The 20,811-nt window shown below is 50.9% G+C and overlaps 1 protein-coding gene and 1 long non-coding RNA gene across 3 annotated transcripts in view; one reads left to right on the top strand and one right to left on the bottom strand.

Moving 5' to 3' along the window:
- Positions 1 to 4,178, top strand: part of LOC102555284 (uncharacterized) — a 65,750-nt gene extending 61,572 nt beyond the window's left edge. The window contains exon 5 of the long non-coding RNA XR_005495719.2: positions 1,368 to 4,178. This is a non-coding gene — a long non-coding RNA (uncharacterized LOC102555284). The remainder of the gene's footprint in view (positions 1 to 1,367) is intronic.
- Positions 1 to 20,811, bottom strand: part of Trpc7 (transient receptor potential cation channel, subfamily C, member 7) — a 131,111-nt gene that overhangs the window by 98,322 nt on the left and 11,978 nt on the right. For both annotated transcript variants that reach the window (XM_017600463.3, NM_001191691.3), the window contains exon 2: positions 17,641 to 18,418. In XM_017600463.3, the coding sequence (XP_017455952.1) occupies positions 17,641 to 18,418 (778 nt within the window). The remainder of the gene's footprint in view (positions 1 to 17,640; positions 18,419 to 20,811) is intronic.

Here is a 20,811-nt window from a genome sequence, read left to right as displayed (position 1 = left end):
AGAGCAGAATCTCAGTATAATTAACAACTGGGGCCTTTTCCTCTGTCTTAGCCACAAACCCACTCTTGTCCTGTATCTCATCAGAGACCCATTCCCAGGGAAAAGGCATATACTTAACCTCCCATAGGCTACTTTGCTAAGTTATAATTCTACCCAAGGCATTTCTGAAGCCACCTCACCCATTTCCTATGTCAAAAGGTGGGGGCAGGATTCTTAGCAACCTTCTGAGATGTACTCCAGGAGCCCCCCAAAGTGTTTATATGGCTAATGTTAGGATATTAATTGCTTAATCTTTCCCAAGAAGCCTGTACCCAAACTTGGGTAGTCTTGATTTTTGCCTGTGCTCTCAGGAAGTGAACACCTTGGCTGAGGTGGTTTCCTTTCGAGGATCTTCTCTCCCTTAGTGGTCATGCTCAAAGCCTGTACTGCGCTATCTTTGATAGAACTGCCAAGCCTGCTTTAATGAACTGGCCAATCCTGGAATTCTTTGGTGTTGAAGTAACAAACCCCAGTATAGGCTGAGTCAAGGTCTCCCCAAATCCAATCGGGCTGTTGACAGTGGCGGTGTGGAGCCATGTCTCGGTCCCTCAACACTGGCACCCACTGCCATCCACCATGGGCTCAGACCTAGGCCCTGACTAGGAAGCCTGGGGCCGTTACACAGTCAGACGTGACAACAGCTGACAGATAAAGACAGACTGGGTGGTTCATACCTCATCATCAAAGACGGGGTCTGCCCATGTTTGGGGAGCCGAGGAAGCCACCCTGGATGAAATAAGGGTAGAGGGCTGAGCCTAGAAGGACACATTAGCCGCCCTGTTTTAGAGGTGGAGGAAGCTAGGCCGAGGGCACGGAGAACACGGTACAGGAATCTGCATTGGGTCACGCTGGATGAGACAGAGGCAGAAGGGTAATGTGGAGAAGCAAACAGCCATTGGAGCACGGAGAGGTTTTACTCCCTCCCATGTGGCGTGGAAACAGAAGGACCACCAGTTTGTAGTGGCGGGAAGGATATAGGAAAACGACCGGGGAAACATTCATGCTCTAAGAATCAAAGTGCAAAAAAATGGGAGCTCAGTGCATGACATGCTGGGGACAGACCGGGGAAGGGATTTCCTAACCGTGCTGGCATCTGATACGACTTTTCTTGCACACGTGCATTTGTGTACCAACGACACACCAGCAGTATAACTAGAAAAGGAAGTCTGGGTGGGTTACAGTTTTTAAAGCCTGCCTCGGCTTTGAGACGTCTGCACTGAACACAAAGACCCCATGGAGGTGGGAGCCCCTCAGTTGCTCTCCCAGTCAGGTTGCAGGGGTTTGAGCTTAGAATTTGACAATTTTGAAGATCATTTTCTTTCCTTCAGATAAATTGAAAGAAAATCCGAGGTGAGAGCAAATATGGCCTTCGCACCATACACCAACTGTGTCTTGTGAGAGTGGCTCAGGCAGGCGCTAATCTGAACTCGGCATTAGAGGGTGACTCACGTGGTGATTGCGGATTCGGAAGAAGGAATGCTTGTGAGAACCTTCGGGAAGAGCCATTGTGTGCACTCTATGGACAGAAGCACATTTGAACATTGTGACCGCTGGGAATGCTACTGATTAAGGACTAACAGCAAGATGGCAAGGTAGCAATTAAACAGTGCGGGACCCTCCGATGACGAGGACAAAAGAAAGAGCAAAAAATCAACTTAGGCAAAGCAGGGTCTGTGATTTCCCTGAGGAAGGGCCATGCAGCGTTCTCTTCTTTGCATCTAAACCTCAGGAGTGCTCTGCATTCTGTTTGACACTTAAATGGATTCTTCATATTTCCTAGCTCAGGATCGACACCCCACAGGATCTGTGAAATCTATGACTTGACCTCACTATGCAGTCTGGTTTAAGAATCGTCTTGTGGAGGCTGGAGGGACGCTTCAAGGGTCAGGAGATCTGGCCGTTCTGGCAGAGCATCTTGGTTTGATTTCCAGCACCCATGTGGCAGACCACAGCTGCCTGTGATTCTATGCCGTGGTGTATGATTTGATGCCTGGCTTCATGCAGGCAAGATATTCACTCACATGAGAGAGACTGAGAGAGAAGGAGAGGGGTAGGTGGGGAGAGAGATGAGAGATAAGGAGAAGGAGGAGAGAGAGAGAGAGAGAAGGGGAAACAAGGGAGAGGGGAAGAGGGAGAGGGAGGACATTTGCAATAAGCCTTAAAATAGAGCTGTCTGTTAAAGGCAGTTAATTATCCTGAGCTTAGACAGATGTAGTAACTTTCTAAAGGTTCTGGAATAGATACGGTGTGTGTGTGTGTGTGTGTGTGTGTGTGTGTGTGTGTGTGTGTGTGTGTGCGCGCGCGCGCGTGCGCGCGCGTGCCTGATTGACCAGTTTATTAACTTCAGTCTCATCTACCCAGATGCCAGAATCTATAAGGGAAAACTGTCCTTATTATGTCTCAACATCCTCACTAACATGGGCCCCTTCTCAGAAGCCAAACCCTCTCCAGGCACACCTGTGCCCAGATTCCTGAGCATACTCTACGTTCACACACACACACACACACACACACACACACACACACTCACTCCTCAGATCCCCGAGCACACTGTGTCCCCACACACTCACTCCTCATGCTTCCCCTTCTGTCACCCATCTGTGAACTCCTTGGGGTGGGGGGAAGACCACTCTGGGAAGCTTTTGCTCACAATGTATCATCCTGGGAGATCTCCTTACTCTCCAGCTCTTCCCTTGTTTCCAGGATGGAGGCCGGATCCTCTGTATCTTCCATCCCCAGTATAGGACTTGGCACAAAGCAGGGAACTACCGTTTGCAGGTAGGTTTTAACTTCTTAGTCTGTTTGCTTCTCTGTAAAATGGGAACAACAGTCCTCTCTTACGTTTTAATTAAAGACACTGGCTGTAGTTTGCTAAGCATTCTTGGTTTTATCCTCCACAATTAAAAAGTTGTATGAGTGTGTGTGTGTGTGTGTGTGTGTGTGTGTGTGTGTGTGTGTGTGTGTGTATGTTATTGCTGTTGTTTATGGTAGTATTCTACAGAAATCAGGAGCAGAAAGACTTGAAGCCTTGGGTGGTCACGTGGCTTTCCTCTCCTGGTGCTGTCTCCTCTCTCTACACCTTACCCCCATGACTATCATAAAGACTCTTTTATGACCTAACATCCCTAATGATATGTGATAGTGTGGGAGCGTTTGACCAAGCTGTTTAATCCCCTGGAGTAATGTGGAAATCGCAGCTACCACGTGAACACTTGGCTAAGCTTGCACGGCATGTGTGAGGGAAGAGCAGACCCAACACTGCTTCAAGTCTGATTTGCAAATTTGTCTGCATAGGGGAGATACTATTTAAAGGCGGCAGCTCTGGCTCCTGATGTTTCCAGCCTGATTTGAAAGTTTTTTCTATTCTTGCACATTTTCTGGAGCTCACTCCCATGTTTATGTTAAAAGTATCCATTTTAAGCCCATAAAACATCAAGTTTCTAATGTGCCTTGCTAGAGTGTTGAGTGGACTCTTTGGAGAAGGAACTTAAAACACAATAATCACCTGACAAGAGACACTGTTGCCAGAAAGACTTGTTCTAGCAGTCGTAAGTGTGATGGGAAAAGACCCAAACTAGCATGGCCACATAGTATGCCTGGGAAGCTGTAGGGCATTCTTAGCAGACAAGCACTGAACCCCATCGTGATGAAGGCTGGTGGCTACAAGCTGATATGCCCTAGAAGGGAAGACGGGCTCCCGCCTGCCGGGTTCAAGCAAGTGCTTTGGGAAAGGGAGGTGGAGGAAAGGGAGAAGGAAGAAGGAAGAAGGGAGAAGGAAGAAAGAGGAAGAGAGTGGGCAGCAGGGAGTCTCTTCAAACCATTTGTTATTAGTGCTTAGCAATCTTTCCCAGCCTGGGACACAGTGACTATTGCTAACTTCATACTGTGAGGGTGAGGGGGTGGAAAGACCTGGGTGGTGTGGTACATGGTTATACCAACCAGCCCTTCTCTGTTTAGACCTCTATAATTCTTGGAACACTGTCCTTTTAGGGGAATACAAATACTGTCAGCTTTTATCAGTTTTCTATATCTTCTGTCACTGCCTCTAGTTTGACCTGAGCTTATGGCCCCACCTCCTAACCTCTTAGCCAGTAGGAAAGTGAAGAGAGTGCAGGTGGAGGCACTGCATCTGCAGTGGGGAGGAGAGTGCAGGTGGAGGCGCTGCACCTGCAGTGGGGAGGGGAGTGCAGGTGGAGGCGCTGCATCTGCAGTGGGGAGGGGAGTGCAGGTGGAGGCACTGCATCTGCAGTGGGGAGGGGAGTGCAGGTGGAGGTACTGCATCTGCAGTGGGGAGGGGAGTGCAGGTGGAGGCACTGTGCAGTGGGGAGGGAGATGCAGGTGGAGGCACTGCATCTGCAGTGGGGAGGGAGTGCAGGTGGAGGCACTGTGCAGTGGGGAGGGAGATGCAGGTGGAGGCACTGCATCTGCAGTGGGGAGGGGAGTGAAGGTGGAGGCACTGCATCTGCAGTGGGGAGGGAGATGCAGGTGGAGGCACTGCATCTGCAGTGGGGAGGAGAGTGCAGGTGGAGGCACTGCATCTGCAGTGGGGAGGGGAGTGCAGGTGGAGGTACTGCATCTGCAGTGGGGAGGAGAGTGCAGGTGGAGGCACTGCATCTGCAGTGGGGAGGAGAGTGCAGGTGGAGGCACTGCATCTGCAGTGGGGAGGGGAGTGCAGGTGGAGGCACTGTGCAGTGGGGAGGGAGATGCAGGTGGAGGCACTGCATCTGCAGTGGGGAGGGGAGTGAAGGTGGAGGCACTGCATCTGCAGTGGGGAGGGAGTGCAGGTGGAGGCACTGTGCAGTGGAGAGGGAGTGCAGGTGGAGGTACTGCATCTGCAGTGGGGAGGGAGTGCAGGTGGAGGCACTGTGCAGTGGGGAGGGAGTGCAGGTGGAGGCACTGCATCTGCAGTGGGGAGGGGAGTGCAGGTGGAGGCACTGCATCTGCAGTGGGGAGGGGAGTGCAGGTGGAGGTACTGCATCTGCAGTGGGGAGGGGAGTGCAGGTGGAGGCACTGTGCAGTGGGGAGGGAGATGCAGGTGGAGGCACTGCATCTGCAGTGGGGAGGGAGTGCAGGTGGAGGCACTGTGCAGTGGGGAGGGAGATGCAGGTGGAGGCACTGCATCTGCAGTGGGGAGGGGAGTGAAGGTGGAGGCACTGCATCTGCAGTGGGGAGGGAGTGCAGGTGGAGGCACTGTGCAGTGGAGAGGGAGTGCAGGTGGAGGTACTGCATCTGCAGTGGGGAGGGAGTGCAGGTGGAGGCACTGTGCAGTGGGGAGGGAGTGCAGGTGGAGGCACTGCATCTGCAGTGGGGAGGGGAGTGCAGGTGGAGGCACTGCATCTGCAGTGGGGAGGGGAGTGCAGGTGGAGGTACTGCATCTGCAGTGGGGAGGGAGTGCAGGTGGAGGCACTGTGCAGTGGGGAGGGAGATGCAGGTGGAGGCACTGCATCTGCAGTGGGGAGGGGAGTGAAGGTGGAGGCACTGCATCTGCAGTGGGGAGGGAGATGCAGGTGGAGGCACTGCATCTGCAGTGGGGAGGGAGATGCAGGTGGAGGCACTGCATCTGCAGTGGGGAGGGAGTGAAGGTGGAGGCACTGCATCTGCAGTGGGGAGGGAGTGCAGGTGGAGGCACTGCATCTGCAGTGGGGAGGAGAGTGCAGGTGGAGGCACTGCATCTGCAGTGGGGAGGGGAGTGCAGGTGGAGGTACTGCATCTGCAGTGGGGAGGGGAGTGCAGGTGGAGGCACTGTGCAGTGGGGAGGGAGATGCAGGTGGAGGCACTGCATCTGCAGTGGGGAGGGAGTGCAGGTGGAGGCACTGTGCAGTGGGGAGGGAGATGCAGGTGGAGGCACTGCATCTGCAGTGGGGAGGGAGATGCAGGTGGAGGCACTGCATCTGCAGTGGGGAGGGGAGTGAAGGTGGAGGCACTGCATCTGCAGTGGGGAGGGAGTGCAGGTGGAGGCACTGTGCAGTGGAGAGGGAGTGCAGGTGGAGGCACTGCATCTGCAGTGGGGAGGGAGTGCAGGTGGAGGCACTGTGCAGTGGGGAGGGAGTGCAGGTGGAGGCACTGCATCTGCAGTGGGGAGGGAGTGCAGGTGGAGGCACTGCATCTGCAGTGGGGAGGGAGTGCAGGTGGAGGCACTGTGCAGTGGGGAGGGAGTGCAGGTGGAGGCACTGTGCAGTGGGGAGGGAGATGCAGGTGGAGGCACTGCATCTGCAGTGGGGAGGGAGATGCAGGTGGAGGCACTGCATCTGCAGTGGGGAGGGGAGTGAAGGTGGAGGCACTGCATCTGCAGTGGGGAGGGAGTGCAGGTGGAGGCACTGTGCAGTGGAGAGGGAGTGCAGGTGGAGGCACTGCATCTGCAGTGGGGAGGGAGTGCAGGTGGAGGCACTGTGCAGTGGGGAGGGAGTGCAGGTGGAGGCACTGCATCTGCAGTGGGGAGGGAGTGCAGGTGGAGGCACTGCATCTGCAGTGGGGAGGGAGTGCAGGTGGAGGCACTGTGCAGTGGGGAGGGAGTGCAGGTGGAGGCACTGCATCTGCAGTGGGGAGGGAGTGCAGGTGGAGGCACTGCATCTGCAGTGGGGAGGGAGTGCAGGTGGAGGCACTGTGCAGTGGGGAGGGAGTGCAGGTGGAGGCACTGTGCAGTGGGGAGGGAGATGCAGTTGGAGGCACTGCATCTGCAGTGGGGAGGGAGATGCAGGTGGAGGCACTGCATCTGCAGTGGGGAGGGGAGTGAAGGTGGAGGCACTGCATCTGCAGTGGGGAGGGAGTGCAGGTGGAGGCACTGTGCAGTGGAGAGGGAGTGCAGGTGGAGGCACTGCATCTGCAGTGGGGAGGGAGTGCAGGTGGAGGCACTGTGCAGTGGGGAGGGAGTGCAGGTGGAGGCACTGCATCTGCAGTGGGGAGGGAGTGCAGGTGGAGGCACTGCATCTGCAGTGGGGAGGGAGTGCAGGTGGAGGCACTGTGCAGTGGGGAGGGAGTGCAGGTGGAGGCACTGCATCTGCAGTGGAAAGGCAGTGCAGGTGGAGGCACTGCATCAATACTGTACTCAGTATATGGAAGAGTGCACTCCTCTCTTTGCCCAGAAAGGAGCTTCTGCTAGGATTTTGAGGAGCACTTATTTTAGGGTACCTTGTCACTATTCTGTTTGAGTGCATGACATGTACATTAGGTACTAATCACATGGTTTGAAAGTAAAACGGATAAAAAGGAAAGGCGTTTAGCTCATCAACGTCAGAGAGATTTTTGGCTCGTTCCATCTGAGTGACAAAGCTCTCACTTTTCAGTCAACTACAGTTCTCCGATTGCTTGATCGGCATCAAGTGGACTCTTGTTCCCAGGGGCTGCGGTGGCATTTACCGGCTTCTCAAAACTCACGGGCCACACAAGAACATGGCTTTTAGCTGGATGCAGTCCAAAATCCAAAAATCACAGTAATGCTGAATTAAAAATCACAGTAATGCTGAATTAAAAATCACAGTAATGCTGAACTAAACACTGCAAACAAACCTAAAGAAAATGTGCCGTGTAACACTTGTCTCTGGGAGCTCCCTCCTGGAGCTGGGTGGATAGACAACTCCTCTCCCACTGCCTTCTTGCACTGATCCTCTCTCAGGCGCCCTCTCTCAGAGACCCGAGCCTGCCTTGGTCCCTGCTGGACTGTCGCAGACTTGATTTTATTGGAGGTGATCAAGAAGCTTTCTAGAAACCGATGTCTATTGAGTGATGGCCTAACAGGAAGGGGTGAGTGCCAAAGTTATGGCACTCAGAGAAAAGGACAGGACTGCACATTATTTATCCATTCCTATCTCAACGGTACAAGATAAATGTATGCATAGAAAACTAGCACCATCTGACCACCACCACCACCACCATCCCCACCACCACCACCACCACCACCATCCCTGCAATCACCACCACCATCATAACCACCTCTACCATCATTACCATCACCACCACCATCATCACCACCATCACTACCACCATCCCTGCCATCACCACCACCACCACCTCCACCATCATGACCGCCATCACCACCACCACCATTACCACCTCCACCATCATCACCGCCATCAGACCACCAATCACCACCATCACCACCTCCTCCACCACAACGACCATTGCCATTAACTACCATTGCCACAACCACCATCACCATCACCACTAACAGGATCTCCCAATTTGGTAATTGGTCAAAACCCAAATTCCTAGGAGTGAAACTGTGGAGGGACAGATGGAATTCCCCCATCTAGAGGGGATGCTGTACTAGGAAACACGGCATCAGAGGCACTCACTGTCCCTATAAAAGGAAGCTTGGTCCCTGAAGACTCGTACATGACCGCTGGGTCTATGAAATTATGGAGGAGAGGAGAGAGTATGCAGGACTTTAGGGGGAGGGGAAAGATATCTTTTCCAGCAAGACTACACCTTTAAGCTATTTCAAAAGCAAGGGTTTACTTAGGTCTCAGACTGTGTTACCCCAAAGCAGTAACAATTGTTATAATTTTGGCCTTGGTCTACAGAAAGCATAGGAAAGCAACCCTTTGTCTCCTTCAGACTGGCACCCTAGTTTAGGACTGACCTCAGCTTCCCAGGAATGCTGACACCCTGCCTCTCTCTGCTTCTGTGAAGCTCTGCCCAGATTCTAAGTCTTGGCCTCCTCTAGTTCATCTCAACCCAGACCTTCCCTCTCATGTGTGAGTTTGAACTGCACACTCCCCTAATTCAAGTTCTTCCCGGATCATGTGAATGTGACCTCGTTTTGTAACAGGATAGTTGCAGGTAGAATTAATTACAATGAAGCCCTACTACAGAAGGATGAGCCCTCAGCTCAAAATAATCATATATAGAAACACAGGACAAGAAGCAGGGACTGGGGAGATGCTCAGACAAGCTGAGAATTGGTAGAAGCTACAGGAAATACATGACAGGAAGGACGTTTGGGGAAAGCAAGCCTCAGGCTATGCTGTTGGATTGGCAGCCTCAGTAGTCGGGTATAATAAAGTCTGTTAACCATAATGTTTGGGGACTAGGTCAGAGCAACAGTGAAAGACTCAGGCCCAACTGAATGTCCAAGGAGGGCGTTGGGTATCCTGAAAGGCCTTCTCTTACTCAGTCTCTGTCACAAGAAGGAAGGGAGGGATGTCTACTTGATCCAGCTAGTGCAAGCTGCAGTTCAACACACATCAAAGATAAGGTTCAACGCTTTCTTTAACAAAACACTTACATGAGGAACCCAAACGGACGGACAAAGTGTCCTGAGAGTTTGAAAGATGCAGAGGAATAAAATCCAGTGGACCCCATTCCCATTCTGGCGCTGTTGCTTCTGAACCCAGTGCTCCCAGTGCATTGGAAAGGAGCTGTGTGTGGGCTGTGGAGCACAGCTCCTCTCCCTCCACTGCCAGCCTCCCCCTGCTCCCCTGGTGTCTGTCATGGAGGAAAAGCCAAGGAGCTGTCTCTCCTCTGCCTCCCCTCTCCTTGCCTTCTCTAGCAGTGAGAGATCCGAGAGACAGAATCATGGACCAGGGAAATGCATGACAAGAAAGATGTCCAGGGGACAGTAATGTCCTCTGTTTTGTGTCTCCTCCATCTGGGATGACTCACCTGCTCACTGAGGTGTGCTGGTCACACTTCACTCATGTGGGCTCCGCCCCCTGCCAGGGAGGAGCGCATCTGCCAAGAGCAGTCTCCTTACACCTCTGTCCTCTCATATCCGTTTCTACATCAAGAAGATTGGGTCCTTCCAAACTGTAGATGTGGTCACTCACCCACTGAAGGTGTCCAGTGGTTCGCTCTCCACCTGACAACAAGGTCCAGCTTAAACCACAGGCCCCAGTGGTAAGGCTACTGCTGAGGGTCTCGTCAGACTGTCTCCCTTTACTCTTACACCGGATCTATCCCAAGATGCCCACGTTCTTAGAATGAGCCTCTTCACCGCTCTCCGCGGTGGACTAGCTCTTGTGCCTTTTCTGAGCTGACAACCTTTCCCTCTCTTTCATGCCCCTGGGTTTCAGTTAAGCATTATCTTCCGGTAGGAATCTTCAGGCATGTACGCCTCCCAACAGAGTCAGCTGCCCCACCAAGATGCCTGCCCTCTTCCTAACACAACCTCACTTTAGGGTTTGGGACGCTGTGCTCGTGTTTATGACTCTTGGAAGAATGCCCATGTCTCCCACTAGACAATACCATCTCTGCTCCAGCCTCAGACGCTGAGCTTTCGGAGTTCAGTAGCTCCAGGTCATCTGTGAGGCCGGGTTCTGCCTTTCCCCACCCAGCTCTTACACTTTTCTATTCAACGGAAGCATGAATCTACTGCTAATAAAACCCGCGTCTCCATGCTGATAGTCTGTGCAGCTAAAATGATCAATATGATCAATTTGCACAGCCTGTGACCTTTTCTTCTCAGAGAACAGTGTGCATCCATTTGATTTAATTGTGTTACTTCTCACTGGCCAATTTCCTTGAACAACCGTCGCCATTTTCTTTAGATCTCTGATAGTTCAGACTGACAGTTACACTTCTGTGGGAGACAATTTTTCCTGTGTGTGTGTGTGGTGTGTATGTGTGTGTGGTGTGTATGTGTGTGTGTGTATGTGCTGTGTGTGTGCTGTGTGTGTATGGTGTATGTGTATGTGGGGTGTGTGTGTATGTGGTGTGTGTGTATGTGGTGTGTATGTGCATGTTGCATGTGTGTTGTGTGTGCTGTGTGTGTGCTGTATGTGTGTGTATGTGGTGTGTGTGTATGTTGTGTGTGTGTATGTGGGGGGTGTATGTATGTGGGGTGTGTGTGTGCTGTGTGTATGTGTATGTGGTGTGTGTGTGGTGTGTGCTGTATGTGTATGTGGTGTGTGTGTATGTGTGCTGTATGTGTATGTGCTGTATGTGTATGTAGTGTGTGTGTGTGTGTGGTGTGTGTGTGCTGTATGTGTATGTGGTGTGTGTGTGTGTGTGTGTGTGGTGTGTGTGCTGTATGTGTATGTGGTGTGTGTGTGTGTATGTGTGCTGTATGTGTATGTGCTGTATGTGTATGTGCTGTATGTGTATGTGGTGTGTGTGTATGTGCTGTATGTGTATGTGGTGTGTGTGTGTATGTGGGGTGTGTGTATGTGGGGTATGTGTGTATGTGTGGTGTGTGTGTGGTGTGTGTGTATGTTGTGTGCGTGTGTGTGTTGGAGACTCTTTTCATGGAGATACTTTTCAGAATGGATCTGTGTGTTTGGTCAGGGGTGCTGCCTGCCCTCTTCCGCCTCCTTCGTCTTTGCTGTCTCTTTCCAGCCCACGCAATCTTTTGTCACAGTAATATTTTAGCAGCACTCTTAGCTTATCCGATTCCAGTGGTCTGCATTTTTCCAACTGCAAACATTCCGCTGCCTCATTTCTAATCGTGGAGCTCACACATACAGCCTCCATTTTTTTTTTTCTAGTTCTGCGAAGATCTGCTAAGGGGCTGGGAAGCAATAGCTAAAATTGAGGAGACCTTCTAAAAAGAGGAGGCGCTGGAATGGACTGTGTTCACTGGAGGGAAAGCTGTGGTGCTGATCCAGTAGGAAACCAGAAGGGCATCTCCATCGCAGTGCCCACTGTGTGTGAGGCTCCCTGCTGGTGGCTTTGTTCTTATATTCTGCATCTTGACCCTGCCTGAGAACTCATCAGGGACACATTCCCTCAGCTTGTCTACTTGGCAGTGAGGGTGTATCTGCTAAGCAACTGATGGGTGTCAGAATTTTCTGGACATCGAGTGATTCTTGCAGCTTGACGATTATGAGGTAGCCATCTCCGAGGAAGAGGAACTGTTTAGTTGGGGAAGTAAGCATCCTCTGGACAAGTTACAAGTGTCCAGTCCTTCCCTTCCTCCCTCCACTTTTCAAATAAGAGGAGGAACTTTTGGGGGATGCTGACTATTTTATGGCTAATAGGAAATGATACTTCGGTCATTCTGACTTCGGGTTCTTACTCTCTGCATGGACGAAGAGAAGCAGGGTAGTTCTGTGCTCTTCCCGCACCCTCCTGAGTGTGGCGGCTTCCTTAGTCCTACTCCAGTCTCCGAACCTATACTCGCTCCTGTACACTGATGCTCTTGACAGCACACAACCCTAGAGGAGTAGCAACTTCTAATTTTAGGCGCCGTTTGTGATCCAGTGAGTGAACGGTTGTCATTAAAGACGCTGATTGGTTGACTTCCTGTGATGTTTCACCTCATTGGCGCATGCTCCGCTGAACTATTCCTCCAGACAGAGTGAAATGAAGACCGAGCCCTAAGGCAGAGTTATCTTTTTCTTATTTCATACAATAAGCCAGGCCCCAGATCTTGCTTTCAAGGACAGGGGCCTCCGAGCACTCCCCCCAGAGCGAACTGCCAACAGACAAGCACATTCAGACTGCACCATCCCCGCCTATGCTGGGATTAGACTTGTAGCACAGGGGACCACATCTTCCTGTGTTTAGGTAGGAGCGCACTCATCAGCACCCTGATGGGCCGACCTGAGATCTTACTGTCCCCTGCTCAGGCTCTGTATCCTCAGAAGTCCTTGCACAGGGCTAGCATTTCGCATCGAATCCCCAGGGGTATCCGGGACAGCATAAAAGCAAGTGCTTTGAGAACTTTTTTTGCCAGATTCTCTTCCACACATACCCCATCCGCAAAACACACCTTCCTTTTAACACCTGCAGTCTTCACGGCTTCAAAACATATTTTCCCAACGGAAAGGGAAGCAGTCTACTGTTTCCTGCATATTAAGCAGACATCTGGTTTTACTACCAGCCAGCCTCAAGGAAATTCTGTTTTCCTAGGGTGTTGGTTTATATGATTTAGAAATCCAGTGCATCTGAGAAATTGATTCAAACACTGGAGGCTTACTCAGCTTTTCTCACTGCCTCTGGCCCAGGCCGAGCCTTTACTGGCTTCCTGACTTCTTGACTCCAGTTGGCCACAAGTCAGATGTCCTCTGGGTCCTCAACCTCTGGAGACAAAGATGCCTCCGCCCTCCTCCAGCAGACTGCAGACTATCACTTAACATTTTACCTTCCACAATGGGCTTGCCCTGCATCTCAGCAGGTGGCAAATTGGTCCGATTTATCATTATTTGCATTTTTAACTTGAGGTATTTTAGGCCCAGACAGTTTTTTTTAAACGGGTCTCAAACCCGCAGCACAAACATCGATACATAATTCATGGTCTGTTTTTTCTTTTTTTCATAATACGTGTGGTTAAGGATCCACTGGTGCACAGAAAGGTCATTAACACTCTAGACAAAGATGAAGTTACTGTTTGCTCTTCCTGCCTCCTACTCTCCCCTTCTGAGCTCCAGGCTGTGAAGAACAGGGTGCTTCCGATCTGGCCCTGTACCGATCTGGCTCTGTACCTCAGTGGCGCCTTTGCCCATCTTCAGAATAGCCAACCTTTAAGCAACAGATACGCAGACAGGCTTCTTCCTTCCCTGAGGGAGGCACGTAGATGCTCCTGAATGTGAAGGAGCATGACAGATTCTGGTGTCCCAAACTGCCTACCTTCAACTCCCCATTGCTCTTCACCCCATCAGACAACACTGTCTCCAAGCCCCACTTTAAGTAAAGCCAGGAAAACATGCACGCACGCACGCACGCGGGCGCATGCGCACACAGCGTAGTATATAATGAGTCCCCAGTTATTTAGCGTATGAACTTCATTCCTCCGTGCTAGCTGGTTAGTTTTTGTCAACAGGACACACATGGGAGGAACTGGGGAGAGGGAACCTCAGTCGAAGAATTGTATCCTCCAGCTTGGCGTGTCTGGAGGGCTTTTTCTAGATTAACGATCAGTGTGGGAGGGCATCTTTCATCCTGGGCTGTATACGAAAGGCAGCTAAGCAAGCCAGGGGGAGCAAGCCAGAAGCAACATATTCCTGTGGTCTCTGCTTCAGTTACTGACCCAGCTTCCTGCCTGGGGTTCCTGTCTTGGCTTCCCCTCAGAGATAGACCTTGACCAGTCAGGGGACACAAGTCCTTTTGACAGGAGCCCTTTTCTCCTCAGATGGCTTTTGGTCATCGTGTTTACCGTGGGAACAGAAAGTAAACTAGGGTAGCGGCTGAGCTGGTTATTTCAGAATTTTCCCGGTTTCCCAAATGACGCACAGCAAAGGCCTCCGATCAATAAATGCGCATGTACGAGCAGGTTAAAGCACGTACCAAGTGACACTCGCGTCAGGAGCTGCAATGATTTTCCCTTGGGGGATTCCCTTGTTCTCTTCATCAAGTTTCTAGAATGCCCACTGACTTACGAGGCTCCATGTGAAGGAGCTAGGAAGGCTCCAGTGATCACATCACATTTTAATACCTTCCTAGACCCAAGACAACTAGACCTAAGACAGTCAATTCTTGAGAGGCTACATAATCACCCCACCAAAATAATGGCTTGCATCTGACTTCAGCTGCAATTTACCCAAGACCTTGACATTGGTTATACTTCTATTTAAAAAAAATTAAAGATTTATTTATTTACTATGTATTAAGTACACTGTAGCTGTCTTCAGACACACCAGAAGAGGGCATCAGATCCCATTACAGATGGTTGTGAGCCACCATGTGGTTGCTGGGAATTGAATTCAGGACCTCTGGAAGAGCAGTCAGTGCTCTTAACTGATGAGCCCTCTCTCCAGCCCAGGTTTCACTTCTTATTAATGGCTATACTTGATTCTGCTAATAAATTATTATGACTTTAAAAACAACAGCCCAGGCAACTGAATTCAGGCTTATGATGTATAATGATTCCTGCCCAGGATTAGTTGCTCTAGAATGTTTGAAAGGACATGAAGGGTGACATCTGACGTCTTTCCAGAGGACCTCTGGTATCTCTATGTAATTGACAGCATCTGGTCATATTCATAACGTGGCTACCTAAACGGACAAAATGTAGTCCCTTGAAAACAGAACAGCCTCACTAAGCACTTTGCACATGTCCATGTATTCTTTAGCCTCTTGTTGCAGTCTGACTTCCTGCAAAGCTGCTCTCAGAGATTCACAACACTGGGGTGCATGTGCAGAGATCCTTGAGTGAGCAGTTTCTAAAGGATCAGTGGGATTGGTTTAATCCGCATTCTGAAACCAACTCAGCTCCCTAGGAAGGTGTGAATAGCCAGCAGACATCCTTAAGGTGGTTTTTCACTCTGAGCGGATCAACGCTTTGTAGGAAATATTTCTCACCACGTGTGAAGCCTTCTTAATTTTCCACAATTTTCATAGTTTACTTTTGAATTCAAATATTATGTTTGCTTTCCAAAGAGGCTTTCAAAAGCCTTCCAGATTTAGAGATCGTGTATACTGAAGTATGACAGACCTTCAGACCTTACTAATGGAAACCGATGCCTCCGAGGGATTTCCAAATGTCAGTCTAGCATCATTTTTTTTTTTAGGCTGGCTCACTTTCAGGCAGGAGAAAATTGGAGAACCAGGTAATTATCCAGATAACCTGATCCAATTACATTTTTTTTTGCCTGTCCCGCCCCCCCTTTGGCCAGAATTCTTGTCTGAATTAACTGGCTTAGCCATTCCTGCCACATAGCCGGAACAGAGTCCACCCCAACACTGGGCAATGAGCAAAGCTCCACTGGTGTTGGCTGGGACATCCTTGGCCTCTGGAGACGAGGCTACTAGACAGACAAGGAGAGAAGCAACAGCTGTTTCTGGGGAGCTCCTATGGGCTATTCTGCACCTCCTCCTAAATGAGGCCAGGAACAAGACAGGGATCTTGGAAGCAGCTCGGGTTCAGTGGGCAGGGCTGAGTTGGAGCAGACGGAATAAAATAAGCATAATTATAGGTTCCCTTTCTTACAGCCTGTGGCCTTGCACCCTCCTGTTAGCCGAGCTCAGCTACCCCTGGCTTGTGGGCCAAGCTTCACCCAATAGACAGGCATCTTTGAACCCATATTGCGTAACTAAATCACCTCTGTATCTAGACCCAGTTTGCATCCTCAAATTCATCTTACTTTCCTGCCAGACATTACCGTAGTCCTTTAACCACAAGTTTTTAGCGGTCCTCCATTTCCTACAGTAAAATGTTCGAAGTGTTCAGACTGGTGAGTAAGGTCCTCTGGGCTCTGCTCCCCACCCCACTCATCCCCACATCCCAGGAAGTGTTGCAGTCACACAGAGCTTCTTCTATGTCCCTTTCCTGCCTTAGGCTGTTGTGGGTCATCGCTTCACCCGTCTCATCTAGGCCCAACCCTATCTGAGCTCCTCCTTTGAATCCTGCCTGAGCTCCTTGCCAAAGACCTCCTTGTTGTGAGGAGGACTCTCCATTGACCACCTAATTGTACCCTGTGCAGGGGACACGTCTAACACAGACATCTTGTCTGGACAATGAGTTACTCACTTGTAGGTAACATCAGATTGCCAGCTCTGTGTGACACCATTTCACATTTCTGTGGCACCCAGCCCACAGCAGCCTCTCAGCCCACAGCAGCCTCTCAGCAAGCATCAGGGTGAGAAATGCTGAGTCAGCTGTGGTTTCTACTCTCCTGGCCACACCCCCTCACCATTTCCATAAAGGCCAGTCAAACTGGGATGCTGAGTGCATGAATAAGCCTCGGGACTCATTAGCTGGAGGGATTTAACACGGACTCTGGGGTCCAGCCATTCCTTAGCTGTGTGCTTTTGGTTCTGTGCTACTGTGCAAAAATGGGGGTGTTGCGCCCTTGACACATGGCGGTTGCAGTTAAATAAGACCTCACAGGCAAGCCAGGTGAGTAATTGGCCCACAGCAAGTACCTAATCAATGTTTGCTCTTCTTACTGAACATCCTGTCAAGAGAGATTCTCACACCTGGGCCCCGTCTTCTCTTTCAGAGCAAACATCAGTTGGCAGAGAAAGCAAAAGTACAGTCTCCAGGAATAGCCCTTGGGATGGGTTCCCAGCGTTTGGAGCGGGCCTGGTAGGTTGAGATGTTTTCAAGATGGCTGGATTCTGGGATAACCCTGAGCCTCACTCGCTGGAGTGGCAAACTTAATTAACCCTTATTTAAGAAGAGTTTGACTTGCTCTTTTGTGAGCCTCTGCCACAGCCCACTGACAGAACGACAGCAACAGGTCGCTGGGTCTAAGAAAGACTGGCCCTGCCTGGTATGGGAACCCTAGTCCTAGAGAGACTGAGGCAGGGGAATTAGAAGTTTGAGTCAAGCTTGTTATACATATCAAGATGCTATCTCAAAAAATTTTCAGGGTCATTCTGAAGCCGATGGCAGGACCAGCAATCCAGAATGTGAATGTGGCGGTCAGAGCCACACATTGAGAACAGTAGCACCAATCTAAGTTCCAGGCCGGAAGTCACCTCAGATTGCTGGGCGTCGGAACTTTCAGTTTCTGGGGACCAGAGCTGAGTCTCTGTGTAGCTCATCTCTCTTCCCACCTCTTCTTTAGCTAACCTTATGTAGCTCAAAACATCCCAGTTCTAGGCTGCTTTCCCCAGGCCTACACCAGACAAAATAACCCGATCCACTCTTCCTCTACCGTGAACCCCAAAGACAAGAGCCCAAAGTCTTTCACTCTGCCTTTGGTAAGCACACGCCCATTTTGCCCTTAGGTACGCGCGGAAGGGCCCCGAGCCACCTGCCCGTGATAGCGAGCGGAGGGTTACCTTAAATTCAGTCTCAATGTTGGCCAGTCTGGCTAACTCGTTGCTTAGCTCCAGTGCAGTGAGGACAGGGTCTTCACTGGATAGGGACAGGTAGGCGGCACTGGCCAGTCCTTTGTAGGCATTCATACGGGAGCGCGAATGGCTGAAGGAGTCCTTGCGCTGCTTCTCGGTGCACTCATTGCACTTGCAGAAGTAGTCATGGGGCCGCTCAATGCGCGCACCCTTGAGCAGCAGGATGTGTACAATCTCGTACTCCTGGCAGTGGGCCGCCAGGATGATGGGTGTGATGTCGTGGGAGAAGCGCGTGCCATCCTCGTCGTAGGCATAGAAGTCGTCATCGCGCAGCTCCTGCTCCAGCGGGCTGAGCGTCAGCCGCTGGCCCTGTGCGAAGGCCGGATGGCTGAGGATGGCCTCCACAATGCGCACGTAGCCCTTGCTGATGGCCAGCAGCAGCGCGTCGCCCACTCGAGCCAAGTTCTCCTTCTTCAGCAGCAGTTCAGTGACCTCTAGGTGCTCGTTGCCCACAGCTAGCTGCAGCGCGTTCTGCCCCATGTAGTCCACGCAGTTGAAATTGAGGGTCTTGGACTCCTCCAACATTTTCCTGACCACTGGTATGTTGCCATACTCAGCCGAGTCCAGGAAGCGCTCCTCCTCAGGGGTCAGGCTGGTGCCCTTCTCATTGAACATGTAGGCAGGACCCCGGATGGCCTGGCGGCGCCCCTTCTCCCTCAAGGTGGTGTGCCGGCGCTGCATGTTTTTGAAGGTGTTGCTCCCCAACCTGAAGGACAATCGCAAAGAGGCTTGGTTACTTTTCTGGGGCCTGGGGACTGTTCAGAACAAAGAAAATCTGATATATAAGAATATATGGGGCTGGGGATTTAGCTCAGTGGTAGAGCGCTTACCTAGGAAGCGCAAGGCCCTGGGTTCGGTCCCCAGCTCCGAAAAAAAAAGAACCAAAAAAAAAAAAAAAAAGAATATATGATTGGAGTCCTGCTAGACATTGTCAAGGCTTGCTGGACCGCCTGCAGTACTGTATTTGTTGTTTTGTTTTGTTCAATTGGAAGAATACTGACTTACCATCCGCTGTCCCTGAGGTTAGAGGGGTGGGGCAGAGTGGAAAGCAACTTGAGGTGCCCTGTGACAAGAAGTGGAGGGTATGGGGTAGGGCTTCGGGAGAGGAAGGAAGGGTGTCCATTGTACTCCCTTCTGTGTAAGACTGAGCAGGTCCCTCAACCTCCCCGTATTATTTTCTTAGCCCTACAAGGCGCAGAGGTTCTTTTTGTTTTAGATTTGATTTTGTATGTTTGTGTGTGTGTGTGTGTGTGTGTGTGTGTGTGTGTGTGTGTGTGTGTGTGTGTGTGTGCGTGCATGCCACAGTGTGGCTTCAAGGGGCAGGTAGACTCTAGAGCTATTCAATATTGGTTGCAACTCTCCCTTCCTGTCTATTGTTTTCCACAGTCTCCATGGAGAGTACAGCGGGACCCTTGGTTCCCATGTGTCATCCTCTACCGAGTTCTGACACTAAGGTCCTGCTGCACTAGGCTTCAAGCACGGCCACACACAACTGTTCTTGTAGTCGGTGACATTCTCTATGTGGGTCACATCCCCTGGGCCTCAGGCAAATCAGGCACCTACTCAAGTCAAGATGTGGCCAGGAACAGGAGAGGAGGGCTGCCTCTTGTGGAGGACAGGAATTGACCTCCTGGGGGACTCAGCCTCATCTCCCCATGACTAGTTCCAGCTAGGCCTGTATTCGGTCTTCTCGATATAAGAAATAGCCCAGCTTACACGCTGTGCTCACTTCTAACTTGTTACTCTTCCCTTGAGGCACAGAGTAGAAGTTCATACTGATCTACCAATAGCAGCGTTTATCGAGACCCCATCCCGTCCCTGGTGCAGTGCTAAGAGCTCTGTGCTCACAGGCTGGTGCAGTTCCTCTGTCAAACCAACAGGAAAGGTGTTTTGTCCTCACCTGTGCTGATGGAAGAACACTCGGTCACCAGCCCTTGAAAGACACGGGGCACTGGCAGTCTTGAGGTTTCTGGGCTTTGCCTAAGAGTTTGCCAAGGGTTTGTTGTTGGTCCTTAATTTTTCCTTTACTTTTATCTATGTATGTGCATTTCTATTTCTCCTCCCACCATGTGGGTCCCATGCACCAAACTCTCAAGTCGCCGGGCTTGTTGATAAGAGCCTTAATGACTGAGCCATCTCATTGACCCTTGACGGAAATTTAAGATATCAAATGAGAAAGAGACAGCCAGATGTCATTTGAACTCAAATCAGACCTTTCCAGGTAGTCTTGGGACCTTGTGGGCACCTAGTTTCTTGGTCCCAGATTACAGCTGTAAAAGAGAGAGGCTAGACCGGATGTACCCCAGGCTACCCCCAACTTGGACATCTTAGATTTTCCTGCCTTTCCAGTTGTTCCTACCTGAATTTCCTTTTCCTGTCTTCTCTCACCCACGCTATCTAAATGATTCAGGATGGCGTGACTTTAACGTGGAGAGCATCTGCTTCCCAGTAAGTACTAAGAAGCTTGTTTTAAGTCTTTCCCATTGTCTGATGGTGCCCGTGGCCTGCAGGATGCCTGGTACTTCACTCAGACTGGAGAGGTAAGGTGCACCAATAATCCACGGTAGAGCTTTTCCGTCAGACCTGGTGTCTGCGATGGTGTAGACTTTGGAATTCTGAACTCGAGTTCTCCTGCTCACTTAACCTTTGACCTGATCCAGCTCCCTGGGGGCCAGTCTCTGCCATAGATCACTAGAAGTCAGAGCTGGGTACTCTAAATCCCGCCTGGAGCTGAGTCACACTTCCCTTGGGAAAGCCCCGTATGGCAAAGCGGAGCAGCTCCTCCATCTGCAAAGACCAAACGCTGGAGAGTCCTGGGAACCCCCTCCAAGCCGCTCCAGGTGACACATCTTGACAGTGAACCCTGCGATGCAGGAAGAGAATTCAAACCACCACCTCTGCTAAAGTGCGCCTCGATAGAAGAGATTGCAGGGGTGAGCATCAGGTTCACGTTTGCAGTCCTCTGAGCTCTTCCCCAGAGGGCTGTCATTTCACCGAGGAAGGCTGCTCCCTCCTGCACAAGGTAGATCCCAGATGGGATCCCATGGCAATGGTTTCACAAGCCAGGGAGGCCCAAACAGGGCAGGTTCATTAGTAGGC

This window comes from Rattus norvegicus, chromosome 17, assembly GCF_036323735.1.
Source record: "Rattus norvegicus strain BN/NHsdMcwi chromosome 17, GRCr8, whole genome shotgun sequence".
Taxonomy (NCBI): domain Eukaryota; kingdom Metazoa; phylum Chordata; class Mammalia; order Rodentia; family Muridae; genus Rattus; species Rattus norvegicus.
Note: the sequence above shows the minus strand (reverse complement) of the source record. Positions and strands in the feature narration are given on the sequence as shown.